Raw genomic sequence first — 14665 nt, 5'->3', positions numbered from 1 at the left:
CAGATTAGGTTACGGAGGGGAAGGAGGACACGGTTTATGGCGTTTACGAATTCCTTTAGGTGGAATACATTTTCTTTCTCTCTTATTTTCGTATTCCGTGCCACAAATTGTACAATTGAGGTTATGTATCGAAAATTATCTTGTAGGTTATGTTGTTAAAGATTAAACAGATTGTAAAGGAATATGATATGGTATGTAAAAAGAAAATTTTAGTTTCATATTATTTTTCCGTTTATTAAGTACCGCATATATACATCTTTATGAATAAAGAACTTAATTAAAAAAGATATTTAATTTATTAATTTATTAATAATTTATTTTTAATTTTTACTTACGAATGAGATAATCAACTTCCCTTTTCGCAGAACTAATGAGGCGGCACGACAAAGTCCCTTTCTCCTTGAGGCGTTTAAACATTGAAAATTATGCCTTTGAGTGACGAAACGAGCGTTGCGATCGAAGCGAGGAAGGACAGGAAGAGTGTACGCAAACAGAAACGTGCTCATCACCGACTGCTCAGAGATATGAACATCAAATGTACCGAGCAACCTACGCAGGTAAACGTCTCGATATATTAGAATACGGATGAGTTGTTGTATCGACGACTGTTGGAGCTTGATATTCCACGCAGCACCTGATGATTTGCAACGGCGGCCTGGTTACCGGTATCAAGAGAGAAACGTTGCAATGTGTGTTAGACGCCCTGATCTCCAAGTACACTCTGATAATGCCAGCGGGCAAGTCGTACTGCTTCGTGACGTGCAACTCGAGGGAGGACGCGACATGCGTGTACAATTACATTCACGGGCGCATTAAGCTTCCTGGCCAGAACGGCCCGTTATATGTATGCTATACTGAAACAGGTGTACTGTCGTGATAGAATTATGTAATGCCAATTATAATTCGGAATCCCTTTATGTGACGATTTGATGCTCTCTTTTTAGTTTCCACCACTGACTACGTTACGTCCGATTCTACATTTCCTCCTGGTCTCACGTTAATAGAGAATTTTATAACGGAGGAGCAAGAGGAAACTCTGTTAGGAACGCTCAATTGGGACGAATGTGGTAAAGACTTACGATGTGATTGAATGAGAGCAATTAAGGAAAGGCCAGCTTAAAGGAGATCGTTTTACATTTTCTTTTTTGACTGCTGTTGCAGAATCTGTATCGTCGCAACTGAAACACAGACAAGTGAAGCATTTTGGATACGAGTTCGAGTATGGCACGAACATGGTGGATCCTGACAAACCTATTCCGCCGATTCCCCAGGATTACAAATTTCTGCAAACTCTATTCGACAAGCATGGTCACAAATACACTTACGATCAGTTGACCATCAACAAATATCTGTCTGGACAAGGTAGCACTTCAATACCTCCATAAAATTATACTTTCCTAAAAATGTAAACAAGGTAAATGAGATATTTCGTCGATTAAAAACATTCTGGTTTCTTGATAATATATTGACACCAATTCATGTAAATTATAATAAATTCAATATTTTAATCATAAAATTAAATACAATTGAGTTAATTTATCATGCAGTAGCAATTTTTTTTTTCACTCATCAATTGAAAACGATCATAACGAATAATTCTAATAAATACGCACAAGTTTATGAACTTGATTTGGACAGTAAACTATATTATAACGATCTCCGATTATTCAAGGTATACCATCGCACATCGACACGCACAGCGTCTTCGAGGACACGATATTATCCCTGTCACTTGGATCCGCGTGCGTCATGAACTTCAAGAAGGATGATCGGAAGATCGATGTTCTCCTGCCAGCCAGATCTCTGTTGATCATGACGGAAGAAGCGAGGTACGCGTGGATGCACGGCATCTCTCCTCGTCACAGTGATATAATCAAGACAGAAAATGGGACCACGACGCGAGAGCGTGGTACCAGGGTGTCCTTCACCTTCAGGAAAGTGCGACGGGGCGAATGCTGCTGTGATTTCAAAGACTACTGTGATACCGCGAAACGTGATACTTTCATCGATGCCAAGGCGGCGTCGGGATTGGAAAATTCATATGTGCACAAAGTGCGTGGATTATTCCTCATAGCTTGCGAATATTTTATTTCTTTATTACTGAAACTATGTGTGCGCTCTCACAGGTTTACGAGGAAATATCCAATCACTTCAGCGAGACACGACACAAACGATGGCCCAACGTAACTAAATTCCTCGAAAGTTTGGAAGAGGGCACATTGTTGTTGGACGTGGGTTGCGGAAACGGCAAGTACCTTTGCGGAGATCAGAATGTATATAAGGTATTTTCTACTATTTTAATTATTCCAGATATTTAATTATATAGGCATATATAACTGGAGACGAGATTGAATGTACATATTTTTTTTTTAAATTTAGTTTGGTTTCGTATTATACCTTTTCGAGCCAAGGCATTATTAATCCCGAAGATTATTTTAGATGGGATGCGATCATAGTTCCGGATTGATGGATATATGTCGCAAGCGAGGCTTCGAAGTTCTTCAGTGCGATTGCCTGTATCTGCCGTATAGAGACGATTCCGTGGATGCGGCGATCAGCATTGCAGTTATTCATCATCTGTCGACTCGGGAACGAAGGCAACGCGCCATTTCCGAGATGATTCGAGTGCTGAGGCCAAGAGGAACGTGCTTGATCTACGTGTGGGCGATGGAGCAACGGAAAGATTCCTCGGATTCGCTTTATTTGAAGCACGGCAAAAGAAGCAAGGAGACGGAAAAGGTCGACCGAAGCGGAATCAATCAGAGAATCTCCGAGTGTCACTTAACGTTACCGATACACGAAAACAGAACGAACTTCGCTCACAGTGACATGCTGGTTCCATGGAAGAAGAAGAGCGGCGAATGTTTTCTGAGATATTATCATGTATTTCGGGAAGGCGAGCTCGCGAAACTGTGCATGGAGATACCCGCGGTCTCGATCAAGAAGGTGTACTACGACCAAGGCAATTGGTGTGTGATTTTGGAGAAATGTACAGAGATCGTGGAATAAAAACTAAATCTGACCTAATTGATCTTCCAAATTTATTATATATTTTTCAACGAATCTAGGCGTTATCTCCTATCTCTTTTTCTTCGATGTCTATTAAGTCTATTACTGGAATCTCTTTTTTTTCCGGAGATGGCGATTTGACGAGAACTTGATCGTCCGAATCAGATGTCCAATCATGTGTCCAATCGTAATCATCACGATTTTCTTCTTTTTTAAGTGAATCCTGCAAGAACATTACGTAATTATTACATTATTATTATTAGTTACCAATTTGAGCTGCAAAAATAATAAGGAGATTATTGCAATACTAAATACATTCCTTCTTTGTACTTACGTTGAAAACGGGTACTAATTCAGCAGATCCTTCTTTGTGTTTTATGATACGGCTCTTGTTCTCATCCTCCACTTCCATATGATCATCTGTAAAATTAAATTATTTACTGTATTTTATACATCATAAATAATTGAAATTAAATTGACCTTTAATTTTAATTCTTCAATCTAATAAATACTAATTTTAGTTAAATAACTATTAAAAAATTTGAAGTTAATTTACTTCGATTTGTAATATAAGACAATCTAATTTAAAAAAATTTTTAATTTTAATGTGTACATATTAAACAAGAACAATTGAATGAAATATATACCTTCGACTATAGCTGTTGCGTCCCATTCACGTAATTTAATACTAATGTGATCGCCGATCGTTGTCGTCAGCTTATTCACTTGAATGCTCTCTTTAAATCTGGATATGTTGCTGTCATCTTTTTTGTACCTAGAGTACATATACATATAGTTTTTAGAATGACTTATTAAAGATCACCCATGAATATTTAGATTTAATTATTTACTACATTTTATATTCATAAATGTATTAAAATTGAATCGATATACAGTATAAATAAGATGTGTTTGAGAGCAACGTACCGTGATTGTACATCCTTGATTACCGCCTCCTTGATCTGATTCACCAAGTTCATTGCATAATTAGCCGCACGATTAGAAACAGCTGATATGACATCCTCGATCGTCATGGTCTTCGTTAAATAATCGAAGTGCAAGCTACAAAGTTCCCTATAAGAGTTTACACCGAGAGTAAGCTCGGCGACACCAACTCTTTCTTCTGTGTAAGTGGGGTCCATTATGGTGTTGCCACTGTGAAATTTACTTAGATTTCAATGATTTCATATTACTCGCGCCATATGGACTACAAACTGTTGAATTTTATCGATGTATTTTTCAAGCAAGAGAAGATTTCTTTGTATCTTGCGTATATAAATTTGGCTTGCCCAAAAAACCAACCTCTTGAAAGTTATGAAGGATATGCAGACCGGATAATGAAACAACGTCAACGGCAGAAAATCTTTCTCGGAAGCCGGATGTACGATGACTTCCTCGCCGGTCGACGTGACGTCCGGCCTATGGAAATGCATAAGGGCGGCGAGTGTTGCGATAGAGGCGCAATCCACCAGATTTCCATCGTGATTTATGATATTAACGTCGATTCTTAAATTCCACACCTGAATGAAGGAACTCATAAGTACATATATCTACATTGTTGTGTAATATTTAATAACGTCAAGCGTTCTTTAGTGACCTTCTTATCTGCTACAATACAGAGAGACTCCAGGTCTATACACTTCGAGTCCTTAAAACATTTCTCCAGCTGCCTACTGATCAGTATAGCCGCCTCGGACTGTCTACCGCTCTCGAAGTGTTGCGCCGCTAGTGGAGTGAGTTCGACATTTATGCGTATCATGCCTTCGTTGGGACGAGACGTTTTTGGCTGCTGTATGTCGCACGATACCTGCGCTACTGCTCTGTAAAGGGATTTCTCTTCTCAATGTATATACTCACTTTTGCATACTTACTGAAAATAATCTGTATATGTCGTTAAATAAAATTCACCTTGTATGTCCAAGCGACACCATGCAACATCCCCAACTGGAGCCAAAGTAGATCTTCACAAAACGCGGTTCCAATAATTTTCGACCGTCCAGCCTCTGAAATATAACAGATTTATTGAAAATATTATTATTACATATGCAATGATATATGAAGAACGTAACTTTAAGCATATTCCAAAAATTTACATCGTTAAATAAACCTTCAAATAATATAAATTATAATTGAACTTTTAACTGATAAATTTATTAAAAAAGTATGTATAGTTACCGTTTCCTCCTCTATACATTTGTTTGTAAAATTTCGTTCGCAGTTAGTGAGAGGAGTCTCCTTCATCTTTCGAAAATTTCTTTTACAACAAGAAAGCGCTGAGACTCGCGGTTTTGTACGCGATAAATAATTTGCGGTTCGAAGTTTGTTTATGATAGCTTTATAAATAAACGTCACGTGCGAAACGAACCGAGAGTTTAAACAATGTAGACAGGAGGCATTGCTAGATCAATGGTCCTATGTTGAATTGTCCAATTGGCGACGTGGGCAATCGAATACCATATTTGATATCGGACATTCCATGCGATTGTTCGACTTCCCGGAGTTTCCGGCTCATTTCTATCGAAATCCGGAAGTGTCCGGAAAGGATATGTGCGGATGTCATCCGGTACATTTTCCGGTATCTATCGCGGATTGCGTTTACATCCGAAAATAAACATTCGGGTTTTCCTTTCCCCGTTCGATCTCCCGCGCTCTTCAAGATACGCGAATTGGACACTGGACGTATGATCGAATGCGCGTCGCGCATATGGAGATGGAGGCTGCATTCCGATATATTCACTGTCAGTACTGCAAATCTATATTTTACGTCACGTGTACTATAGATTTTCAGTACTGAAAGTTGCTGACGGTGAATATCGGAATGCAGCCGGAGTGAACGGCGACCTCCAGGGGCTCCAGGTTCGACTGTTCGAGCACTTTGAGCTTTGAGCCCTCGAGAGAGAACACACTCGAGAGGAGTGCGTCCGACGTCGGCCGTCGTCGCCAGAGCGTGAGGAACCGTTCGTCGCGGTCACAGGAAAAGCGACTCCACTTGATCGTCGTTCAGCGCCGTGCGCGCGTCAGAGCGCGGAAAGAGAGGGGCGCGCGTCGCGAATCTCGTCCGCGCGAGGATGACCTGCAGTTCTTCCCCGAGATCCACCCAGGTATCGGTTCGTTCGCGAGTTTCGTGCCACGAGGACGAGAGAGTTCTCAGACAGACAAATCTCGCTTTAGGTTAGACGAATTTGACACCTATAAGGTAGGTGAGGCCTGTGGAGACTGGAGCGGGCGTGGAGGTTAGGTCGACCGTTCTTGGCGGTTAGGAATGAGCGCGATACGCGCCGCAGCCCCGCCGAGGAGAAGAGCCACGTAGTGCGCAGAGTCTCTCAGATCGCTTTCGTCCTTGAGCGCTTACTCGTCGCGCGACGCGACGTTCGGATTCACCGGGTGAACGACGGGCGGGTGAGAATCGACAGAGGAAGCATGTACACGTTCAAGCCGTTTGTGTTCACCAAGCACAGGGCGAACGGGCGGGAGCGGCCGAAGGCGCGGAGCGGCCACCGGATCGCGTGCGACCATCGGAATCTGTACTCGTACGGCGGATTCAATCCGTGCGTGTCCGACACCGACCCGGACATGCGCAACGACCAGACGTGGTACGCCAGCAAGCCGCTGTTCAAGGAGCTGTGGCGCTTCAACCTGGTCAGCGAGCGGTGGAAGCGGCTGCCCGGCCAGGAGAACATGCCGAACGAGCTGGCGTCGAACGCGGTGATACTGCGCGGCAACGCGCTGATGGTGTACGGCGGCACCGGCGTGCCCTTCGGCGAGAGCTGCAGCAATCAGCTGTACGTTTGCAACGTGGACGACGGTGTGATGAACGTCGTGCCGGCCACTGGCGAGCTACCCGAACCCCAGTACGGCCAGGTAATTGTTTTTGCTCTTGCTATTTCAATTTTTTGCCTTCTAACGATTTTAAGATTTATTTGGATAGTTATGGATCTTTAAAATTTATGGTTCTTGTTTCTATCACAATGGGACAATATTGGTTCCGTTAAAAACTTTTTTATATCATACATGAGGAAACAAAACTGAGAACAGAACCTGGATTGTTTGCTTGATGGTTTAGACAAGATTATAACGATAGGAAAAAAGGATCAATCGAAAACTAAATGTGAATGTCACTATATAGTTTTTATGATAAAAATCATCTCGTAAGACTGGTTTACTGTTTTGTTTTAGGATACAGTTACACTAAAGATTATAATGTCAATATATGTGAGCGCTAGATCGACGATTTATTATTTCTTTCCGTTGCTTAGATATATATTTATTGTTATTTATTTCTATGGACAGGCATTAGTATGTCACGGTTCTTATCTCTACACGGTTGGTGGTACTACTGGATATGAATATACCTGCGACATTCACCGATTCGATTTAAGAAGAGGCGTCTGGGAAGTGGTGTACATTTGCTCGGGCAAGGACGAGTCGGAGCCACACGGAAGGTACAGGCATGAGCTTGCTTTTGACGGCAAGATGATTTATGTTTTGGGTGGTGGCACCTCGACAGAATCTTATGGCTTTTCGGTGAGTAAACCCATAAAGATTCTATTAAAAAGTACAAACTACTCTTATGTAATATATACATTATTGTTATTATATTAATATGCTATATTAAAATGTATTGAGTACATATATATATATATATATATATATATATATATATATATATAATAAATACATTTATAATAAATTCTTTCAGGAAATACCGGCGTTCGATTTGAAGACCAACAGTTGGAGGATTTTGAGCACGCACGGTGATACTGAAGAGACCATGGTGCCGGCACCACGACGTTGTCACGGTTCCGTTCAGTACACGGACGAGAAGAGCGGCGTTACCTCGGTCGTTATATCGGGCGGTTACAATGGCGACTGGGTGTTCTCCGACGTTTGGCGGCTTGACCTCGGCACGCTGCAGTGGACGCGCCTGAGAGAGTGCATCCTACCCTGCCCAGTGTACTTTCACTCGGCTGCGCTGACTCCAGAGGGTCGCATGTATATATTCGGTGGTATAGTCAAAATGAACAACAAGGTTATTATCGTATTGTCACTATAAACAGGGCGTGACATATTTCACAAATGTTTCATTCAATGTACTTTCATCAATTTGTAATCGCGACAACTTTATCGTTACAGGTACAGAGAACAAATGCGGTTCACTCCGCTTGGCTAACAATTCCCAAATTGTCTGAGATCTGCTGGCAAGCGTTGAATTATTATTACCCGAACTTGAAGGATAGTTCACCGGACAAGCTGCTTCACATGGGGATACCATTAAAATTCGTACGAAGACTTGATTCCTACGACTGATGTGAACGATAAGTCTTTTCCTTGACACTACCGAATTCTCGAATCAGATGTTTCTTGCGCTGCACGCACTTGAAAGCGTTTGGCCACGCTTCGATCATTCAATGTTTCGATTCGCAACTTTTAATGCTAATTTTTTTACAATTTCGTCTATTCCGTAGTAAACCATTACTGGTAATGGTAAGAGTAATTTCACAATCGTTATTTATTACTATTCATTACATTTGTGACTAATAAGCGAGCTGTTTGCGAAATAATAGATTTTTCTCTTTCTCAAATTTGCTTTTTAATCCGACATTTAACATTTAAATTGCCAGTTACGCTATTTTCCTGATATTAACGGCAACTGATTAAAAATGATTAAAAAAGAATGTACAAATATGAGAGTGATTAAAAAAATTATAATATGTAAAGAGTATCTAAGGATATAGTTCATTATTAGTATACTTAATGTTGTGTACAGTATATTCATTCTGCCTTTTCTCTCTCTCTAACGCTGTACATGACGTGTGTATGTGTGTGTGTCTGTGTGTGTGTGTGTATATATATGGCTGTGTTCCGTTATTCACTGCCAGTGCTGAAAATCTATAGTGTATGTGACGTAAACTATAGATTTTTAGTACTGACAGTAAATACCGGAACGGAGCCTACATATATATATATTCATTTCTTTAAGGATGTTAGAATTAGTAGAGATCATCGACTCACACTGCGCGACGATGAGATATATTTCTAAATGTTTAAATAACGACGAGCGCAAATAATATTGAGGATATGGTGTTACTAAATGTGTTTTGTCTTAAAGATATTGTTAAATGTAATATTTGTCCGCGGTGCCTATTAATTAAAGCGATGCTCGCGAAGCTGCTCGTTCGAATCAAAAACTTGGGGGGTCTTATAGCTGCGGCATAAACAATTTTCATTATTCTTTTCCTTAACGCGTTATATTTTACGTAACAAAAAAAGACATACTTTAAGCAAAATCCAGCATAAAAATCCGATTATTTGTGCTATATTATACACATATATATGTATGCATCTGATTGATTTATTTCTATTTCTATCAATGTAGATTAATTTTAATCTCGATTTAACTTACTTTTTATCCTTTTTCAGTTTTAAAAATTAGAAGAAGATAAAAAAATAAGTTAAATCGAGATTAAAGTTAAAAATGTAGTTAAAGGTAGAAATGGACATTAATTCGCTTGTCCGTCTCTACTTCCCTTTTTTTTTATGGATATTAGTTTCACACATTTAATTCGATTGTTTTCTCCTTTTTAAGGTGGATCCACACATGAGCACGCTTGACCCGAGCCAAGCCGAACGAGAGCCGAACAAATTCGCACGATGCTTGCTCAAGCGTCTATTTGGAAGTATTCGGAAGTGATCCAGACGTTCGGCAGGTAGTGAAAATAGCGGACGAAGATTTGGAAGATGCATTTATCAGTTTCTGTGACCTACTGTACGAAGATAAGATGAATTCTCTTCAATTTCTTCCTCCGAACACGGTTTACCTTCGAACATTCGCTCTGGCCCGTTCACACACATTCATACGAATGGCAAATGCTCGGATCTGATCCACGACTCGCGGATCGGTTTGAGCGCGTTCGGCGAACGGTCTGGGCCTGTTCGGCTTGGCTTGGATCATCGTCCACACCAATACGTTCATTCGTGTTCGGCTTGGCTTGGATCCGAGCGTGCTCAGGTGTGGACCCGCCTTTAAATAGGCATCATGTACTTTTTTATTTTTTGCATCGCTTTTTTCTTTTTTTGAATCATTTTACTTTTTTTTTAAACAAATGTCATTATTTTGAATGTCATATTGTTTATTAAGATATTAAGTCCCCGTAAGCGACTTCAGACTTTGATTGCTCGAATATAGAATTAAGCTTGACGGATGAACGACCCTCTAATTATTCTGAGCAGTATATCATGCATCGTAATTACGCAGTAGATTTTCGGTGCTGTTTGCTAAGACGTATTAGCTGTACATTAAATATTCACTAATAGAGAGAGAGATATATATATAGATATTGTAAATACAAAAATGGAAAAGAGAAATACAGAACAATCGAATCTTCCGATTTGAGTGATTTTATTTCACGAATTCCCACATTATGAAGAAAATATTCCCTAATCCTCTGGTAAAGAAAGCATCGTCAAGAGATTTCAAAAAATTAATTATCTATTTTTTTTTAGATTTACTAAAGTCTTTTATATAAACTAAAAATTTAAAAATTCTAAATAAATTAGATGTCGAATGTATAGACGGATACATACGGATATCTTTCTTTCCATTCGTTAACCAAACAATCGCTAATTTTACAGTATATAAAACGTAACTCTTGCAGTTTAGGACATCGTTCGAAAATAACGGAATATTTATCGGGTGTATCAAGTTCCACCTCAAACAGATATAACCATCTCAAGTTTCTGCACTGCGTTAGTAATTCCAAATTGCGATCAGTGAGGACAATACTGCACAAACAAACTACTTCCAAGCGTTGACAGGAAGAAAGTAATTTGTACAAACTATCATCAGCGATTGAGCATCCGAGTCTGTAACAAAAATCATATAATTATTATAGTACTTTAATCACAAAAAAATTAATGTAACTTTCTCAGGATGCTCGAAATGCAAGAGAAGCAAATACAAAAATTTCGATAAAGAATACGGTAACATGTATTGTAAAAGAAAATGTAGCACACACTTACCGAGGAAGGTACACTTTTCGTAAATTCTTACAGTCAGCGAGAACGTTAATACTTGTCGGCGTACGATTAGTTGTCCTATATAAATCTATTACTTCCAAGTTAGGACATAAATTTCTCAATTTTATTGCATCTACCTCTAGGTCTAGGTTTATTGCACACAATGAATATGCGAACACGCATAAATCACGCATCCATTGATTTTTTTGCAGTATTTTGTAAAGACATTCAGATGTTATTTTTATGTCATGAAGATTTAAATGTTCCAAACTATTTAGCTTCTCGAGATATGAAAATCCTTCGTCGTCTAGGCAACTACAACTTTCTAGATCCAATTCTAAGAAAAATATGTAATGGTCATATGCAATTTACCAATACCTTTGACAATCTTACATATTATATGTATACATATATACATACCTTTCAAATTTTTACATATCTCTGAAATTTTAAGTAGGGCACAATTGTCGACAGATGAGTAGCAATCAGTTAATCTTAAGTGCGTTAAACGCCTGCCGCAATTATCAAGAAAGTTTATGAAATCCCTAACATCAAACTCACTTCCTGTAAGATCTAACTGTTGTAAATATTTACATCTAGGTGTAAAGAAACAAAATATATCGTGCATATCTGTAAGAGATACATTTCGCACGTTCAAACGTGTATAGAGTTCATAGTCCTGTATTAAATTATTAAAGCGTTCATCTACATATTTCATGCGGCATAACGTCGTCAAATCTAAGTTTTTCAATATTTTTAGTAGTATTTCATCCTGCAAAGATAAAAAATAAAACTTTAATACACGAGATGACATTGCAATAAATATTGTTATGAAAAATAGACTTTTTGAAATACTATACAGAAAGCGCAAGTATACTGCAACGTAATAGCTTCTTGGATTCACCCAAAGAGAGTTTCATACTCTGTGCGTTATTCGAATGACCTTTTGATAAAAGACAACGCGAGTATTTCTGTCCAAGAGGTTGCACATGATCAGGGATTACCTCACGAGAAGTCCCTGCATCGCTGCAAATAACATCGGCCCAAGTTTATTTACATTATTAATAAAATAAAAGGTTTTTTGAATATTACCTAATGTCGACGACAATAATACCTTTTAAAAATAACGCAATATTCAGGAAAATGTTCTTGCAGATAAACTATATCCGAGTGTACATTTTTTAAATCTGCTGTTAAATTATCATCTTCATGGAACGGAAGGGAGTCCATGCAGTTAATTTCTTTGAACAGATTAGTTAAACTCTCGTTAGTATTTCTAGGAAGAATCAAATCTGATGTACCGATAAGCATCACGGCATCTAGCTTTGTGTAAGTTCTAGGGAAAATTTGTGGGTTGTTCTTAAATACTAGTTTGAGCATTTTCGTTTTAAATTTACACGGGTGCGATAAGGGCGGGGAAAATAATCTTGATGTTGGGGACACAAACTGAGGCGACCCATTCCACAACTGAAACCACTGATTATTAGAATCTTGAGCCCAAATTTGAATTACTCTTCCAGGATTACATATTTCGTAAATAGAGACTCTGATCGGATATACAGCTTCATGAAACTCAATATCTGTAAAATAAAAAATATATAATTATACTTCCTTAAAAAGAAACATATCTTCTTTAAGAATGTCTTATTTATCAAATCAAATATTACATACTAATGTAATTATTTTCTATCTTGCCACTCCAACCTATAAAATCAATGTTACTTTCAGGACTTCTGTTTTCCCATGGAGATGTTGAAATATCTTCATCAAAAGTACTCTGAATTAAAAAGTCAAGAAGTATCAAATAAATATAATGTCAAATACTACAAACTCTTGTAAGTATAATTTGCGATTACTTTTCACGGGACAATGACATATAATATTAGGAAATACACATACCATCATAGCTCCTTGAAAAAATGGTAAATAAAATCGTTCTCCATAGCTTTGAAATTTGGGTGGCCCAATTACGTCAGGAGCAGTATGAAATATGCTATTATTCCTGTGGTTCTTGGCAACAAATCTTTTCTTCACAAATTGATAAATGAAGTCAACACTGTCCTCTTCTCCTACGGATACCCTGCCGATATAGGGATATTGACTACAACTCTCATCGCAATATAAAGGTTGACTATGGGATGCCATATTTTAATTCTCTCTGAGAAAAGATAAAAAATATACAGAATAATCTTTGCTTTTGTAGCATACGCTAAAGTGCTACAAAATAATATCATATATTTATAATTATAGCGTATTATTATATAATTTAAGTTTATCTTGCTTCAATTCACATTGATAGTATTGACATTTTGGTTTTGCATGTGTACGTGACGCAACTAAACCTTAACGACGTCTTATAAGACGTCATATGTTCTGATGTGCGTGTTGTCTGGGATATTTCATTATTAAATAATTAAAATTATAAAAACAGTTTCTTAAAATTTTTCAAAATAGTGAAATATTTCTTTCTAATATCTAATATGAAGCATTACAAGCACGGTGCTTTGTGTTCTTTTTAAAAGAAAATTTAATTTTAACAAGACATATATATGTATCCATCTTTATTAAATATTTAATATTTAAAAAAAGACAGTTTCTTAATTATTTTTCAATAGAGAAAATGTTTTTTTGTGACCTGAGATATACGCGAGCACGTGTGTGTTCTATGTTCTATGTTCTTCTACCACGTGGTGACACATGTGCACCGAGCACCAAAGAAGAAACAAGAAATTGTAAAATTCAGATGCTCACATATGCTTAATTTCTGACTAAAATTTTTTGTATTTTTTAATGTTAGTTTATGTATCTTTTATCTCATGTTTTTATAATATGTAATAGCGATCTAACAATAATAAGTCGAACAAAAGAATACAGTGAATAAAGAGAATTACTGGAAATTTAACTCGAAACTGAATCAAAAAATTAATCAGAAAAACTAATTTCTATCAATTTTTATACTACTTACACTGCAGGTTTGATTTTGTCCGTATAAGATGAAAATATCACGAAAGAGAAGAAATGTTGGAACATGCGGTTGGTGAGCGCACACTTCTGTATGGGTCCATATTTATATTATGGGAGCTTTCCAGCAAGTGACACAGCTTCTGGAGGATTCACACTGCGTCCGATGTTCGACGTACGACGATCCGACATCCAATAGGAAATTTTTGTCTCTAATAATAAATTCTGTTATTGGATGTCGGATCGTCGTACGTCGAACATCGGACGCAATGTGAATCCTTTATTCCTCTTCCTATATACTAGACTATAGTGATGCCTGATTCTTAATCGATTCATCGAGAATCAATTTTCTTTTATTTAAAAAAAAATCGATTTTTTTATCGATTCTTGAAATATCGATTTTTCGTCGAATTGATTATTTTGGACTTGGATGGAGGAAATCAACGTTCTTATGTTTTTCATTAGTAACCTAGTGTTAAATTTCAGCGAATGTGTGCAACACGCGTTTACTTTTTTTTTATAGAAAAATGTTTTTTTGTAAATCTGAAATATCGAGCACACGTGTGTATTCCATGTTCATCTATCGCCACGTGAGCACCAAAGAAAAAAATTTAAAAATTGCAAAATTTAGATTGCTTACGTTCGCTCCATTTATACGATTAATAATTTCTCTGAAAAT

At 37.7% G+C, this 14665-nt stretch overlaps 4 protein-coding genes across 4 annotated transcripts; 2 read left to right on the top strand and 2 right to left on the bottom strand.

The window, feature by feature from the left end:
• The first annotated feature begins 56 nt into the window (after positions 1 to 56).
• On the top strand, positions 57 to 3027 carry LOC139818778 (tRNA (carboxymethyluridine(34)-5-O)-methyltransferase alkbh8). The gene is made up of 8 exons (XM_071787673.1): positions 57 to 191; positions 366 to 557; positions 632 to 863; positions 945 to 1067; positions 1162 to 1362; positions 1673 to 2052; positions 2127 to 2282; positions 2440 to 3027. The coding sequence occupies exons 2-8, from the start codon at positions 426 to 428 to the stop codon at positions 3007 to 3009; spliced, it is 1794 nt and encodes a 597-aa protein (XP_071643774.1). The 5' UTR covers positions 57 to 191; positions 366 to 425; the 3' UTR covers positions 3010 to 3027.
• Positions 3018 to 5726, bottom strand: Rrp45 (exosome complex component Rrp45). Its single transcript, XM_071787681.1, has 8 exons — positions 5185 to 5726; positions 4918 to 5012; positions 4607 to 4829; positions 4312 to 4529; positions 3937 to 4164; positions 3657 to 3784; positions 3344 to 3429; positions 3018 to 3232 (listed from the first exon to the last, which is right to left on the bottom strand). The coding sequence occupies exons 1-8, from the start codon at positions 5248 to 5250 to the stop codon at positions 3065 to 3067; spliced, it is 1212 nt and encodes a 403-aa protein (XP_071643782.1). The 5' UTR covers positions 5251 to 5726; the 3' UTR covers positions 3018 to 3064.
• A 51-nt stretch (positions 5727 to 5777) lies between these two features.
• Slim (scruin like at the midline) lies at positions 5778 to 10394 on the top strand. Its single transcript, XM_071787680.1, has 5 exons — positions 5778 to 6870; positions 7300 to 7533; positions 7709 to 8038; positions 8143 to 8289; positions 9596 to 10394. The coding sequence occupies exons 1-5, from the start codon at positions 6430 to 6432 to the stop codon at positions 9698 to 9700; spliced, it is 1257 nt and encodes a 418-aa protein (XP_071643781.1). The 5' UTR covers positions 5778 to 6429; the 3' UTR covers positions 9701 to 10394.
• On the bottom strand, positions 10092 to 14173 carry LOC139818776 (F-box/LRR-repeat protein 4-like). Its single transcript, XM_071787672.1, has 8 exons — positions 13991 to 14173; positions 12925 to 13183; positions 12697 to 12802; positions 12140 to 12605; positions 11886 to 12051; positions 11446 to 11797; positions 11029 to 11362; positions 10092 to 10872 (listed from the first exon to the last, which is right to left on the bottom strand). Exons 2-8 carry the CDS (start codon positions 13168 to 13170, stop codon positions 10563 to 10565), a joined length of 1980 nt encoding a protein of 659 aa, XP_071643773.1. The 5' UTR covers positions 13171 to 13183; positions 13991 to 14173; the 3' UTR covers positions 10092 to 10562.
• Positions 14174 to 14665: the final 492 nt, after the last annotated feature.

The sequence above is a fragment of the Temnothorax longispinosus genome, chromosome 9, assembly GCF_030848805.1.
Source record: "Temnothorax longispinosus isolate EJ_2023e chromosome 9, Tlon_JGU_v1, whole genome shotgun sequence".
Classification (NCBI taxonomy): domain Eukaryota; kingdom Metazoa; phylum Arthropoda; class Insecta; order Hymenoptera; family Formicidae; genus Temnothorax; species Temnothorax longispinosus.
The sequence above is the reverse complement of the archived record's forward strand: the minus strand, read 5'-3'. Positions and strand labels throughout refer to the sequence as shown.